Raw genomic sequence first — 12,917 nt, 5'->3', positions numbered from 1 at the left:
AATCTCCTGCTGATACGCACAGAACACACAGCCCCAGAGAAAATGCCTTACAAAATATATATATAAAGAGCGGAGAGCAAAGCTTGCAACCTAATCTTCCTGCAGGGGAAACTCGCTCATTTTCTATACCTGGGTTCGTACTTAGAAAGGATCCTAACCAAATTTTGCAATTAACAACTCCCCATAACAATTAATTATTATCGCATACCTTTCTGCTGTTCGTATTTTGTCACTTTGATATTAACTGCAACTTGAGTGAAAAATAATTGGCAGCTCTATAAGTGAAAAAAAAAAGATTATAATATCATATGGAGCAAGCAATCTTATACATAACTTAAAACTGGAGACTTAATAAAAACGGGTCCGCATCTCGAGGGGAAAGTGGGAGGGGAGAGGGGAATGGGTGCAGGGGGAAGGAAGGCAGAGGAAAGAGGCACTTAGATGAGGCAGCCGGTGGAAGGGGGCGGGAGAAAAAGGCAGAGGGAAAGGGGGTAGGGGAAGGACGGCAGGGGGAAGGCAGCAGGGGGCAGAAGGAAAGGGAGAAAGGAAAAAAAAAAAAAAGATAAAGGGAAGGGGAAAGGGGTCAGCAGGAAAAGAAACAGGGGAAAGGGGGGGCAGGGGAAGAAGGGGTAGAGGGAAGGGGGAAGGGGGAAGGGGGACTGGGGGAAGGGGGGACGGTGGACAGGGGGAAAGGGGCAGGGGGAAGAAGGACTGGTGGAAGGGAGAGAGGCAGAAAGGGAAGGGGTGGGGGACTGATGGGTGAAGGAGGGGGAGGGGAAAAAGGGCGAAGAGAAAATGAGGGAAGAGGGAGGGGGGGAAGAAGACCAAGGGAAAGAAGGGAGGGGGGGAAGAAGACCAAGGGAAAGGAGGGAGGGGGAAGGGGACCAAGGGAAAGGAGGGAGGGGGAAGAGAGATGCAAGGGGAAAGGGATGCAGGGAAGGGGACGAGGTATGAGCCAGCTCCTCAGTGGCTTAGCTTCATATCTTCATCTCCTCAGTCGCGGGGTAAACACTTCCTAGCTGCAGAGAAGCCGGGGTAAAATACGTCTATATATATTTGCGAAAAGCAGGGAGGCGGGATTTAAGAGCTTACGTTGGGGGGAAGACTCTTAGCGGACTGGGCCGTGCTGAAGGTAATTCCAGCTAGTCTTTTGCTGAGCGCTCTTTCTCTCTAGCCCGCTCTCTGTCTGTCTGCCTGTCGATCTATCTATCTATCTATCCATCTATCTGTTAATCTCTTGTGCTATCCTTTTCTTATACACCTGTAATTTTTCAACCATGAGCCTTAAGGTCGGGCCACCTACACAGGAACATAAAGTTTGTGTGGCTGGTAATCTGTGTAACTCTCTCTCTCTCTCTCTCTCTCTCTCTCTCTCTCTCTCTCTTAATGCATTTTTAAAGACACGGCTCGGGTGTTGAAAGTCTTAACTGGGGATTAGCGAGTGACACTGCAGAAGCGGAGGTTGAATCGGCTGGGAACAGAAACGCCGAGTGTGCGAGTGTGCTTGAGTGTTTTGTAAGTGTGTGCAAGAGTGCGTTTCCAAAAAATGCTCTTGGGGATCATTTGAGATTAAGAAATACTGAAGTGCATGTGTCTTGTTTCCATCTGCCAAGCTTCTTCTATTTACATATTTTTTTTTTATCTCTGCAGTAACGCGCCTAAGCCCACAGAAAGTGCTTAGTGAGATCTTTTGAGATTTAGAAAACAGTGGAGCACGTACGTCTTGTTTGACTCTGGCGTGCATATTCTGTTTATCTGTTTGTATATCTACCTGTAGCCAGATGCCTTAATCCTAGAGGCGTTAGCCACAAGCAAATCTCCTCCATGTCGCCCTGTCTTCCGCCAACAGATTGCCCTCCCTCCAACTCAACTACCCTCATTCATATACCTCTCCACCCATCCCTCCATCTCATCCTCGATCTCCCCCTTCACCTCTGTCACATACACTCTCCTAGTTAATCTCTCATTCTCTCTACATGGCCAAGCAATCTTACCACTTTCTGACTGATTCACATCAGCACCACAACGCTGCGGACTTCCTTATTTAACTCCACGAAACTCAACAAGCTCCTCTCAGATAACTCACTGCCACTCCTCTCACTCTTGATTTATGTCGTCTTATAAAGTCTGAACAATTAACTAACTAAAACTGTCTTTATATCAGTATCTGTGTATAATTCAGGAGTAGGTAGGAACACCAACAATCTATTCACTCGATGCAAGCCTCTCATGTTCAAGGCAACTCTAATATTCTATTTCAGTTAACATCAAACGATTTTATTCAGCTGTGAGTGGGTCATACCAGCCTAAAATGCTAATACTTTCACATTTTCGGCACAACTTGAGTATTTACTTACAGCTAATGCCATTATGATTCTATCCAGCTGAGGGTGACTTACAGGAGGCTGGGAGTGCTAAGATAATACCTTCGAAGTATAAAGATAAAATTATAACATATTCTAAGATCGAGTACACTTGTCTGGCTTTCCATTCTCTGGCTCCTCTCCATGCTAGGTAATTCACCGTGCCATAAATGCCATCGTCTTTTTTTTTTTATTATTGTTACCCCTCTGACGATTATTTTCAACTTTGAAGATACTCATCTAGCCATTGGATACATATAAACTTCACACACACACACACACACACACACACACACACACACACACACACACACACACACATATATATATATATATATATATATATATATATATATATATATATATATATATATTCCAGTTTAGGTTGTACACTATTTCCACCATTCAGTCAGCACCTATATTCACAGAAGTGTTGTTGCTTACCTGCCACGCCGCCCTCCACCTGTTTCTGCCACTGCACAGACGGTTCCGGGTGTCCCCTAGCAACACAGTCCACCACCAGGGAGTGGCCGCGGCTCACCCTGGCGTCCCGGGGCTCCAGCACCCACGACGGAGGCACTGGTGGGCGACAAGGGACAGTCAGTGGGGAGGCAGAGGTGGAGAGAAGGAGGGGTGGCGAGAGGAAGGAGGTGTGCTTAGGAGGGGCGTAAAGAAGGAGGGGTGTACAGGAGGAGAGTGGAAAGAAGAAGGGGCGGAGAAAAGTAGAGGATAGAGAAGGGGAGAGGCTGGAAAGAGGAAGGGGGATAAAGGAGGGGTGGAAGAATGGATGGCTAGAGAGGAAGGGAATAGAAAAAAAGAAGGTAAAAGTAAAGGGCAGGAAGAAGGTGAATAGAGCTGGAAAGGGAGACAGCATAATCTCTGGAGGTTCTTGCCAAGGCCTGTGTACTGACAAGCGAAGAGTGGACGGGTGAGATGGGGAAGAGGGGCTGTGGGAATGGAAATTAATGGAACTGTTGATGAGTGGACGCCGTAAGAAGAGGGAGAAAGGGAGGCGAGGTGATGTAGTAGGGAATTAGGACAGTCAAGTGAGGTAACTGAAAGAGACGGGTGGAAATGAGGGTACAGTTAGGGACAAAAGTTCTACTGCTTCACGGCGTGTGGTTAACACTTAGAGTGTGTTAGTCACTTTACTTCTTGATGCATATGGGCAGAGAAACATACCAAACTTGTCTCAGTCGACAAATATCAGCCAACAGAGAAAAGTGAAAAGTAGAACAGCTAAATACCTGGCTAAATAGCAAGCTTCTGTAAGTTTAGGAATATTGGTAAGAAAGTGAAAGAGAAAAATAAAAGAATGCGATGTAAAGGAGAACTTTTGTCCTCGACTGCGTAAGATAAGCGAGGGAGGGGGGGGAGATGAATCTAAGAGGGGCATGAGGGGGAGAAAAGGACGACGAGGAGCTATGAGGAAAATTAGGACTGAATAGAGGGGCAAACAGGAAGACGGGTGGTGATGAGGGTACATCTGCGTACACAAATTTCGATACATTAAATCACAATAAATAACGAAACAGTGAGCGATGAATTTGGAAACCTGGTGATGCCATCCTCAAAGCCCAGTAAACTTTCTAGAATATTATGTAAGAGTGCCATAACTGTCCGACTAAAAAACACACATATATAATTGTCCATAGGTGTAAAGGATGTGCGAGGGAGGATAATGTAAAGAGACAGGAAGAGATCAAATGAGATGGAGAGATAAAAGAAGGGACGTGGGACTGGAGACGGAAATTAGGATTGTTGAGTGAGGTAACTGAGGGAGACGGGTGGTGATGAGGGTACAAGAAGGGCGGATGGGGATAATTTAGAACAAGGAGAGGGGGATGAGAGAAGGAGTAAAGGAAGTGTGGAGAGGAGAGGAGGGAAAGTGGAAGGGAAGGATGAAGAGAGGGATAGACAGAGGGGAAGGAAGGGATGGATACATGAGAAATGTGAGGGGTGGAAGGGATGGATACATGAGAAATGTGAGGGGTGGAAGGGAAGAAGGGAAGGAGGGATCAGATAGAGAAAGGAAGGGATGAATGATGACAACAGCATGAAGGATGAGAGAAAGAGAAGAATGAAAGATTAGAGAGAGAGGAAGGGGATGAGGGACAGGGAGACAGAGATGAGAGGGAATTGAGGGAGGAAGGATGGAAGGGAGGAAGAGAGGAAGAGATTATGCACATTAAATAGGCAGGTGGGACGAGGGATGGGAGAACAGAATTGGAGTATGAGAGAATGGGAGAAAATGGAAGTGGGCGAAAAGGGGCTTGGAAGGCTTGCACGAGGAAAGAAACGAGGAAAGGTGAAGCTGTGGAATATGCAGGGATAAGGAGAGAACAAAAGATGGTTGGAAGAGGATTCTTTTGTTTTTTTCTTGGGGGGGGGGAGGTCAAAAACTCAATGAAGAAGATTACCAAAGAGGCTTTTTCATGTGTCCGAATAGAGAGGTGGAAGGAATGGAAGAAAAAAATACGAGAAGAAGGCAAATAGGGGATGGATGAGAAAAGGAATAATGTATGAGGAAGAAAGATGGATGATGGAGGAGAAAGAGCATGAGGGTACAGAGAAAAAATGATAGAAAAGCGGGTGATGAAAGTGATAACGACATGGAATAAGGAAAAAGATAAAGTAGTGAGTGGGAAATGGGTTCTTAATATAACCTAATAACACTGTACATTATCATATCTATGTTTTTGTTTTATTAGTCCATTTATTTACATACAGATAACTTCATGCATTATACTGGTGCTTTTCAAAACACTTTATTTACATGTTACAGCCAACACATAAATTGCACTTTGTCCCTAATACACTGTTTTATTTATTTATTTTTAATTAACTCACGCCTCCAAATTAACTGCTTCCATTTACTGCATAGTCCTTTCAGCGTAATAACTTCCCCTTGTGGTCGTTTACAAAGACTTGGTATTAGTCATTTTAATGTTTTTATGTTGTTATAGAAATGTTTATATTGTTACCTCTATCTTTTTTAAGATAGAGGATCGTACGCTTAAACCTTACATCGCTTAGTGGAATGCAGGTTCCCAATTTTTAGACGTGAAAGCATCTCTAAGAGCTGACCGGTCAGTTAGTTACACCCTACGGATTTTCACACACAAGATGCTTCGGCCTAGCGAAGCTCCATATGGTGCTACACTGTAGCTCTCTAGAGATTTTCACACTCAAGCTGCTTCATGTGTCTGGCCTTCCTTTTACCTTTACTGACTCCACTCTGATGTGGGATGCAGGCTGACCATGCCTAATAACTACTCTACAGGCGTTCCATCAATGGTCGTCAAAAATTAGAGCCTTGCATTCTGATTCTCGATTAGGTTTAAACATACGGCCCACAGTGAGAGTCATAATTATCGCTTGTGAATTCAGTGTACAATGCAATATATGGGACTGTAATTGTGTTGTGCATGGGAATCACATTAGTCTGATCACATCTGCTGCAGGCGAGTGCTGTGAGGCAAACCACTGTCTATCACAGCTGATCTGCGCAGTGTGCAGCATCAGCAGTTGGTTAAGTCTATGTGATGAACATTAATTAATATTAATGTAACACTGAACAGAAATGCAAGTATATACATTGTGCTATACAGAGTTTTAAGTGAGCACATCTATGTGGACTAGCCCAGGCAGTCGGGATAGTGGTGATGGTAGTGTGGTGTGCAACAGATGTACATAAGCTATTGTGGTAGTGGTGTGGTCCTACGTGAAGCTGTGGCGTCACTACTGTACTGTGCTGAGCGTGACCGCCTGCCGGGCCGGGCCGGGCGGCAGGGGCGGCAGGGGGCCACCACGGGCAGACCTGTGGGGGAGGCGGTGAACTGCCACTGGCGGGCCAGGGGCACCTGGAAAATCATGCAGAGGGGTCATGCACTACGGGGTGTCATGCACTAGAGCAGCGGAGCCGTGCCGGTGACCTGCGCTACACGGGTGCTGGCGGTGCTGCCGTAGCGTGACGTGGCCGGGCTAGCTACGGTGCTGGTGGTGGCGCCTCAACCTTACCATGGACGCTGAGCGAGGCGGAGGAGCGCACAGCTGCAGCCGCGTTGTGCGCCTGGCAGGTGTAGCGCCCCGAGTGTGCCGCCGTCAGGGAGCTGATGGTCAGCAAGCTCGAGAACAGGTCTAGCACTTTCACCTGAATGTCGGGCGGCCCGCCGTGGGACAGCGGCCGCCCGTCCTTGTACCACGTCAGCTTTAGGGGCGAGTCACCCTGATTCACGCCACAAATCACATGAGTTCGCATACCTTCCGACAAACCATCTTGGAACGAAAAAGGTGCAATACGAGGGGGAACTGTAAAAGGGGCAAACAAAACACAAAGTTAAGAGCAGGTGGTGATGGGATGTGGGTCAGTACCGTGGACAGTGAGGGTGTAGGTGTAGCGGGTTGAAGCTGCATCGTTGGTAGCGACACAGGTGAAGTTCCCGGCATGGCGCGGCAACACCCTCTCGATGCTCAGCACGGAGTTGAAGGTGTTGAAGTTGGTGACGGACATCCCCCCAGGGTGTGTGGGGCCGGGGGTGAGGGGGGCGCCGTGCCACAACCAGGTAATCGACAGCGGCTCGTCTCCCAAGGACACAGTGCACGTCAAGCCCAGTCGCTCACCAGCCACCACATGCTCACCCGCGGAGAACGGGGCAATCTTTGGGGGTACTATGGGGGGGAGGACATGTTGGCACCAATACTGTCTTGGGAAAGGTAGTGAGGCAATCTAACTAATATATCCTCGTTACAAGTCGCCATGCTTGATGATCCTCTTTCATATTTACGTCCACATTAATGTAAAGAAAAAAAAAATGCTTATTAAATTCCACTAATACATTCACAGCTAGTTTGTTGGTTTCCAGTTTACATTACTCAGTCTATAAACAATAACCATGTATTTTTGGAGCATATCCCTGACTTATAGCGAGAACTAGGATTATTTTTGACGGAGATCAGTTTGGTACCTATTAAATCAAGGGAAAGCTCATTTTGACAACCGCACTCTCTGGGTGGAAGACAAGCTAACTGTCACACTATCATGGGGGAGATTATGCTGGTCCTTTAACAGTTTTCGGGGTTAGGGAGGGACGGTGCTGGAGAGGGAGTGGATTACGTTGGGGATATAAGGGGATGGCCATTTAGGTACTGTTAACATGGACTGTTACTATTCAGGTGTTCACACATTTCGTCTAGGAAGTCAGGGAGGGGAACCACACACACACACACACTCTTCCTTCACTTTAAACATGATGACTGCCACAATGCAGAGAGCAGGAGGTCCTCACGTGGACGTCTGAGCTGGTGGAAGGCTTGATTAAGGATATTAGCAAGTTATTTTTTTTGTGTGACAAGGATCGGGAAAAGTCCCACCACCACCACCACAAAAAAAAAAAAAAAAAAAAAAAAAAAAAATTCAGCATAAAGAGACACCCTTTTGCTGCTATGGAATAACTTCGATATTTCATTTCAAAAATAAAGAATAACTCCTTAAGTGGTACGACTCTTCGAAATAACTCCATCTTCCTACACAACTAACACGGACATTTGAAGTACATCTCTGTTTTACTGCATACTGTCTATCATATAACTAACACCCAATCCCAGAGTTCATCCATGGTTGCTGAGACAAAAACACTCCATAATAATGAATAACTAAAAATAAAACCCTCTTACTACACTAGAGTTTCGACTTATGCAGTACAAGTGATTTCTGTTCTGACTGTAATGCATACCAAAATGAATGATGGGTATATAAAGGAAAGGAAATTTGGTTTATACTGGATACGGTGTAGGATACGCCTCCGTGATGTATGAGACAGAATGTGTGGCAATTTGTGATGTGGAAGTGTGATGTGTGGCACAGTGTGGTGTGATACTGAGAGGCGTGGCAGTGTGTGAGTATGATCTGGAAGTTAGATATGTGGCAGATAGAAGTGTGGCACTCTGAAGTGTGGTAGTGTGAGTGTGATTTGGAAGTGTGATGTGTGGTTGATCGAAGTTTGGCAATCTGAGGTATGGCAGTGTGTGATGTGGAACAGTGATGTGTGGGAGAGTGTGATGTGGTAGTGAGAGGAGCGGCAGTGTGAAGAGCGGCAGTGCATAATGTAACTGAGCTGTGAACGTGTATGCTGTGGCAGTGTTATAAATGGTAGTGTGCGGCGTAGCGGTGCGAGGTGTGGTCAATGTAACAGAGTGAAGTGTGGTAATGTCGTCTACTGCACAGTAATTTTCCTTATGTCCTGTACTAAATTTTTCCTGCTCCCGCCAGTGAAGTCTGCAGCAGCAACAGTAAATCATCTTTGACAGTTCCTTGAGGTCAACAAGGCAACTCTAGCATTAGTTTCATAAATTACATATGAACAAAAATGTAAATACAGTAAGTGCTAGACTCGTACACTGTAATCTAGATAACATAATTAATCTTACCCTAAATTCTAGAAGTTTCTAATTTTTAGTACAATTCTCAGACAAGTTACTCGGAATACACAGCCAAATACTGTAATATCAAAATGTGAAAACACATCTAACCATAACTCGGGGACTAACGTAATGGTAAATGAGAAGTAACATTAGGAACACTGAGTTCGTAATGGTAAACGATAAGTAACATTAGGAACACTGAGTTCGTAATGGTAAATGATAAGTAACATTAGGAACACTGAGTTCGTAATGGTAAATGATAAGTAACATTAGGACTGAGTTCAGTTAAAATGCTGAGTCCGTCACAAAGGGAAATAAAAGATAAAGACCTTACTGTTAACTAAACCTTATTACAAGAAATTCACCAGATTAGCGCTAAATACTGTATTTCGAACCCTGATGTTTTGCACTGATTTGGATCATATACACCAAAACTCATATTTACGTAAGAAACTCATTACCATAAAATGTAATTAAACTCATACTAGAATAACAAATTTAAAACTGTGGAAACTGCGGTAAAAATAAATAAATATTCACTTCTCTTAAAGTAAAACATGGATTACAAAAGAGCCAATCCTAACTTGCCGTAACTAGACCCAATCTAATATTACTAAGATTAACCAAAACTGTATACGTCACCGTTTTGTTGAATACCATACACCTCGATTATAATAAACAAAAAAATCTTGGAAAGTTTCATAGATAGGTTCTTTGAAATGGTGAATTTATGGTTTCAGGAATATGGGGAAAATGAATGTTAGTTAAAAGTTCTGATTACTGACGCCCTCAAGTGCTTGCAACTACACTGTAAGTTACATAACGAGTAAGAAAACCTGGTGGAATGTAATCAAACAACACAAAAACAAACATCACAAAAACACGGTTACTGTCACTCTGAAAACGACAGCTACTACATAACCTACTATGGGAACTCTGAAAATTGACCATAACCAAATCACATCTTAACAATTTCCACCTCGGCTAAAACATAACATACCTAACCTAAATCCTTAATCCTACTCACCATCCCCCAGAGAAACTATTTTTTTTTTTACCAGAAGATGAACAGAGGCTGGAAAAAACTGAATCAAAAAAATAATCCATACACCAGATTTTAGGTGTCTTCCATTCGTAAAAAATCTTAAACAATTGGACTTGAACAGCCCTAGGTTGAAGTTTGAGGGGATACCACTCTGGGGAGCGAGTTCCAAAGAGATGCAGTTCGGGGAATAAAAGAATTCTGGTAGGCATAAGTTCTGCAATTTGGCAGTGCGACAGTGCAGTCATTAATTCTCCACTATTTTCCCTCTCCTAACACTCTCTCCTTATATGCCATCCCCAGAGAGGAGCTGACATTAATCTTAAGCAGTCTTCCCTTTCCCAACACCCTCTCCCTCTGCACACTGACCTTTCTTACCCACATCAAACACTTACATTAATCTTACACCATCTTCCCTCTCCCAAACCCCCTCCTCAAAAAAAAAAAAAAAAAAAAAAAAAAAAAAAGATCCCCCACCTTAATGACTTCTTTTGACCGTTCTTGATAAAAACAGAAATTAGATTTAAAGAAATCCAAACCATCTCCCAATCACTGCTCTTCACCCAGATGGTGCCTAAATCATACTGGTTCCACCCTCAGAAACAAATAAATAAATAAATAATAACGGAAGGAACCCTCGAAATTCACTGTATTGCAAAGTACACACACCCTCTAACATAGTAAACTATTACATACTCCGAGGTACCCAGAATTATCTTCAGAAATGCCTCACGGAAACCTAAGAGATACCCCCCAACAGTGTAAACTCCCAGATACCACCAGATACACAGAAATGCCTCACAGATACCCCAAGACACCCACAAATGCCTCACAGAAACTTCACAGATTCCCCAAGAGAGAGAATCCAGTTACCCAACAACAACTAACCTCGACACAGCCTTACCGAGGACAGTGACCCTCGCTGAGCCCGTTGCTGAACGTCCCTGTTTGGTGGAGGCCGTGCAGGTGTACACTCCGGCGTCCTCTCTTTTACGTACCCTCTCCACCACCAACGTACCGTCGCTCCCTATGCGACGTTCGGGGCTCGAACTCACCGGCGATCCATCTGGGGGTAGGAAAACAGATATCGATATGAAAATGAATGAACAGGGATGTATTAAAAACTTCCGCTTCATATTTTTGGCTGTGGAGAATGATTATTCATTGTCTTCATAACATAACTTTCGAATGTATTTGAAGTCGACGGAACGGTGACGTCGTTTCTATTAATGCTATCTTCACACTATTTTATTAAGATTAAGAGAAACTTTTTGAATAGGAGGGGTTTAATATAGGCCTCATTAACACCTTCAGTACAAGTAACCATTCCAAATATGAATAAAATCGTCTGAAAGTAGCAAAGCTAAACTAAACTACAGCAATGAATAGAGAAATTATTTAAGTTCAACATGTCACTCAATCTGTCCAAAATTATATGGTATAAACAAAATACATAAACCAAGAGATGTGGCCGTGTGGTTATAGAGGAGGACTGGAATTTTTATACACAGCGTTTTTGTATCTCGGTTTACCAAGAGGTACCTGTGGAATTTAATTAGCGCTGTAAACAATTTCAGTGCTCCTTCACAAGCTCATTAACATGCCAAAATAATAGCCTTGTTGTTGCCACTACACCCTGCTAACCCCTACCTTCGTCCGCACCTTTCCACGTTTTACCCTACTCAGAAAAAAAAAAAAAAAAAAAAAAAAACGAAAAATACTGTATGCGTTTCTCCAACCTCAACAAATATGGTGGACAATAAGAGTATCCCAGCTGATGGCACAAGACGAAGCAAATCAACTCATTCGGTTAATCCCTAAAGTCAGATTATGTAATTCACTGGTTTAGTTACTTCAAGAGGATTTATAATACTTAAAATGGGCTTCTTTTAAGGAAGGAATTACCGAAGGCTATATCTAATCCCTCCAGTTTGAAAAGTTTCTCTAGATCCGAACAATACTATCGACGGACGGAAAGAATAAAAGAAAATAGCGTCCCCCTGATATTGGGATTACCATGCCGTGTAATCCAAGAATTCTAGGTCTCAGGGAACGGACAGAGAATAAATACCAGCCTTGTAATGTTATCCGTGGCCTGATGGAACTCTCACATCATCAGGTTAACCCCCATTTCACAAAATAAATCACACTCTGAACTAAATAGCAGGCAACACTTACGGCGACAATATTAACTCTATCTGGATCCTATGACTCACTCTCAGCTGAATAAAACTGTTTGTGATTTGCTGGAACAGATTACTAGAGTTATTCCGACCATGAGAGGATTAAACGTACCAACATTAACTCTCTCAGTATCCTATGGCCGACTCTCAGCTCAGTTAAAGGGTTTGGGGTTTGTTAGAGCAGATTACCAGAGTTTTCCGACAGTGAAGAGTTTATGGTGACGGTAATAACACTCAATGACTTACCTTCAATCCAATAAGAGCGCGTGATAGTTGCTGAAATAAAATGCTATAGATCTGTCCAATGGTACCAGTAATGACGTTTCCCAGGATCCCACGATTCATTCTCCCCTGAATAAAGTCGTCTGATTGAAATGGAACAGCGGAGTTGCCTTGATCAAGATAAAGGTAATGATGACGGTATTAAAATGCTCCGGATCCCATGACACACTCTTAAAATTGTTTGACATCAGCTGGAACTCAAAGATGCCCGATCATGAACGAGCTGAAAACGAGTACATGGTGTGGGTAATCGCCTAACTGATGACGGCCGATGTTAGAATAATTGTGGGGACAGAAAATAATTAGATTGCATTCCACGTCACATTATCAAAATCAGCAGCGAGGCATGAAGGATAGTTTTCTTGTATTTTCCAGCATGCTTTTACAAAATGATGTGAACAATAAATTTAAGGCTTGTCTAACACCTCACGTCTCCTAGTTTTAACCCTCCTATGACCTGAACAACTCTAGTATTTCATTCCAGTCATCGCCAAAAGATTCTGTTTGGCTAAAAGTGAGTCACAGAAGGAATCTCCCTGACACATCCTGAGCGATTTATTTTGCTAATCACTCCTTACTCTCCTCTTCTACGTCATTTCCAAATTATTCAAATACCACCATAGT

At 43.6% G+C, this 12,917-nt stretch overlaps 1 protein-coding gene across 1 annotated transcript in view; it reads right to left on the bottom strand.

Annotated features, from left to right (window-relative positions):
- Positions 1-12,356, bottom strand: part of LOC145407668 (cell adhesion molecule Dscam2-like) — a 68,146-nt gene extending 55,790 nt beyond the window's left edge. Inside the window, exons 1-7 of the mRNA XM_080278537.1 lie at positions 12,258-12,356; positions 11,361-11,370; positions 10,733-10,894; positions 6,738-7,034; positions 6,379-6,674; positions 6,088-6,226; positions 2,808-2,942 (exon numbers count right to left, since the gene is read on the bottom strand). Coding sequence (XP_080134663.1) covers positions 2,808-2,942; positions 6,088-6,226; positions 6,379-6,674; positions 6,738-7,034; positions 10,733-10,894; positions 11,361-11,370; positions 12,258-12,356 — 1,138 coding nt within the window. The remainder of the gene's footprint in view (positions 1-2,807; positions 2,943-6,087; positions 6,227-6,378; positions 6,675-6,737; positions 7,035-10,732; positions 10,895-11,360; positions 11,371-12,257) is intronic.
- Positions 12,357-12,917: the final 561 nt, after the last annotated feature.

The sequence above is a fragment of the Coenobita brevimanus genome, chromosome 74 (genome assembly GCF_032717465.1).
Source record: "Coenobita brevimanus isolate Jiangsu-jjx chromosome 74, ASM3271746v2, whole genome shotgun sequence".
Classification (NCBI taxonomy): Eukaryota; Metazoa; Arthropoda; class Malacostraca; order Decapoda; family Coenobitidae; genus Coenobita; species Coenobita brevimanus.
The sequence above is the reverse complement of the archived record's forward strand: the minus strand, read 5'-3'. Positions and strand labels throughout refer to the sequence as shown.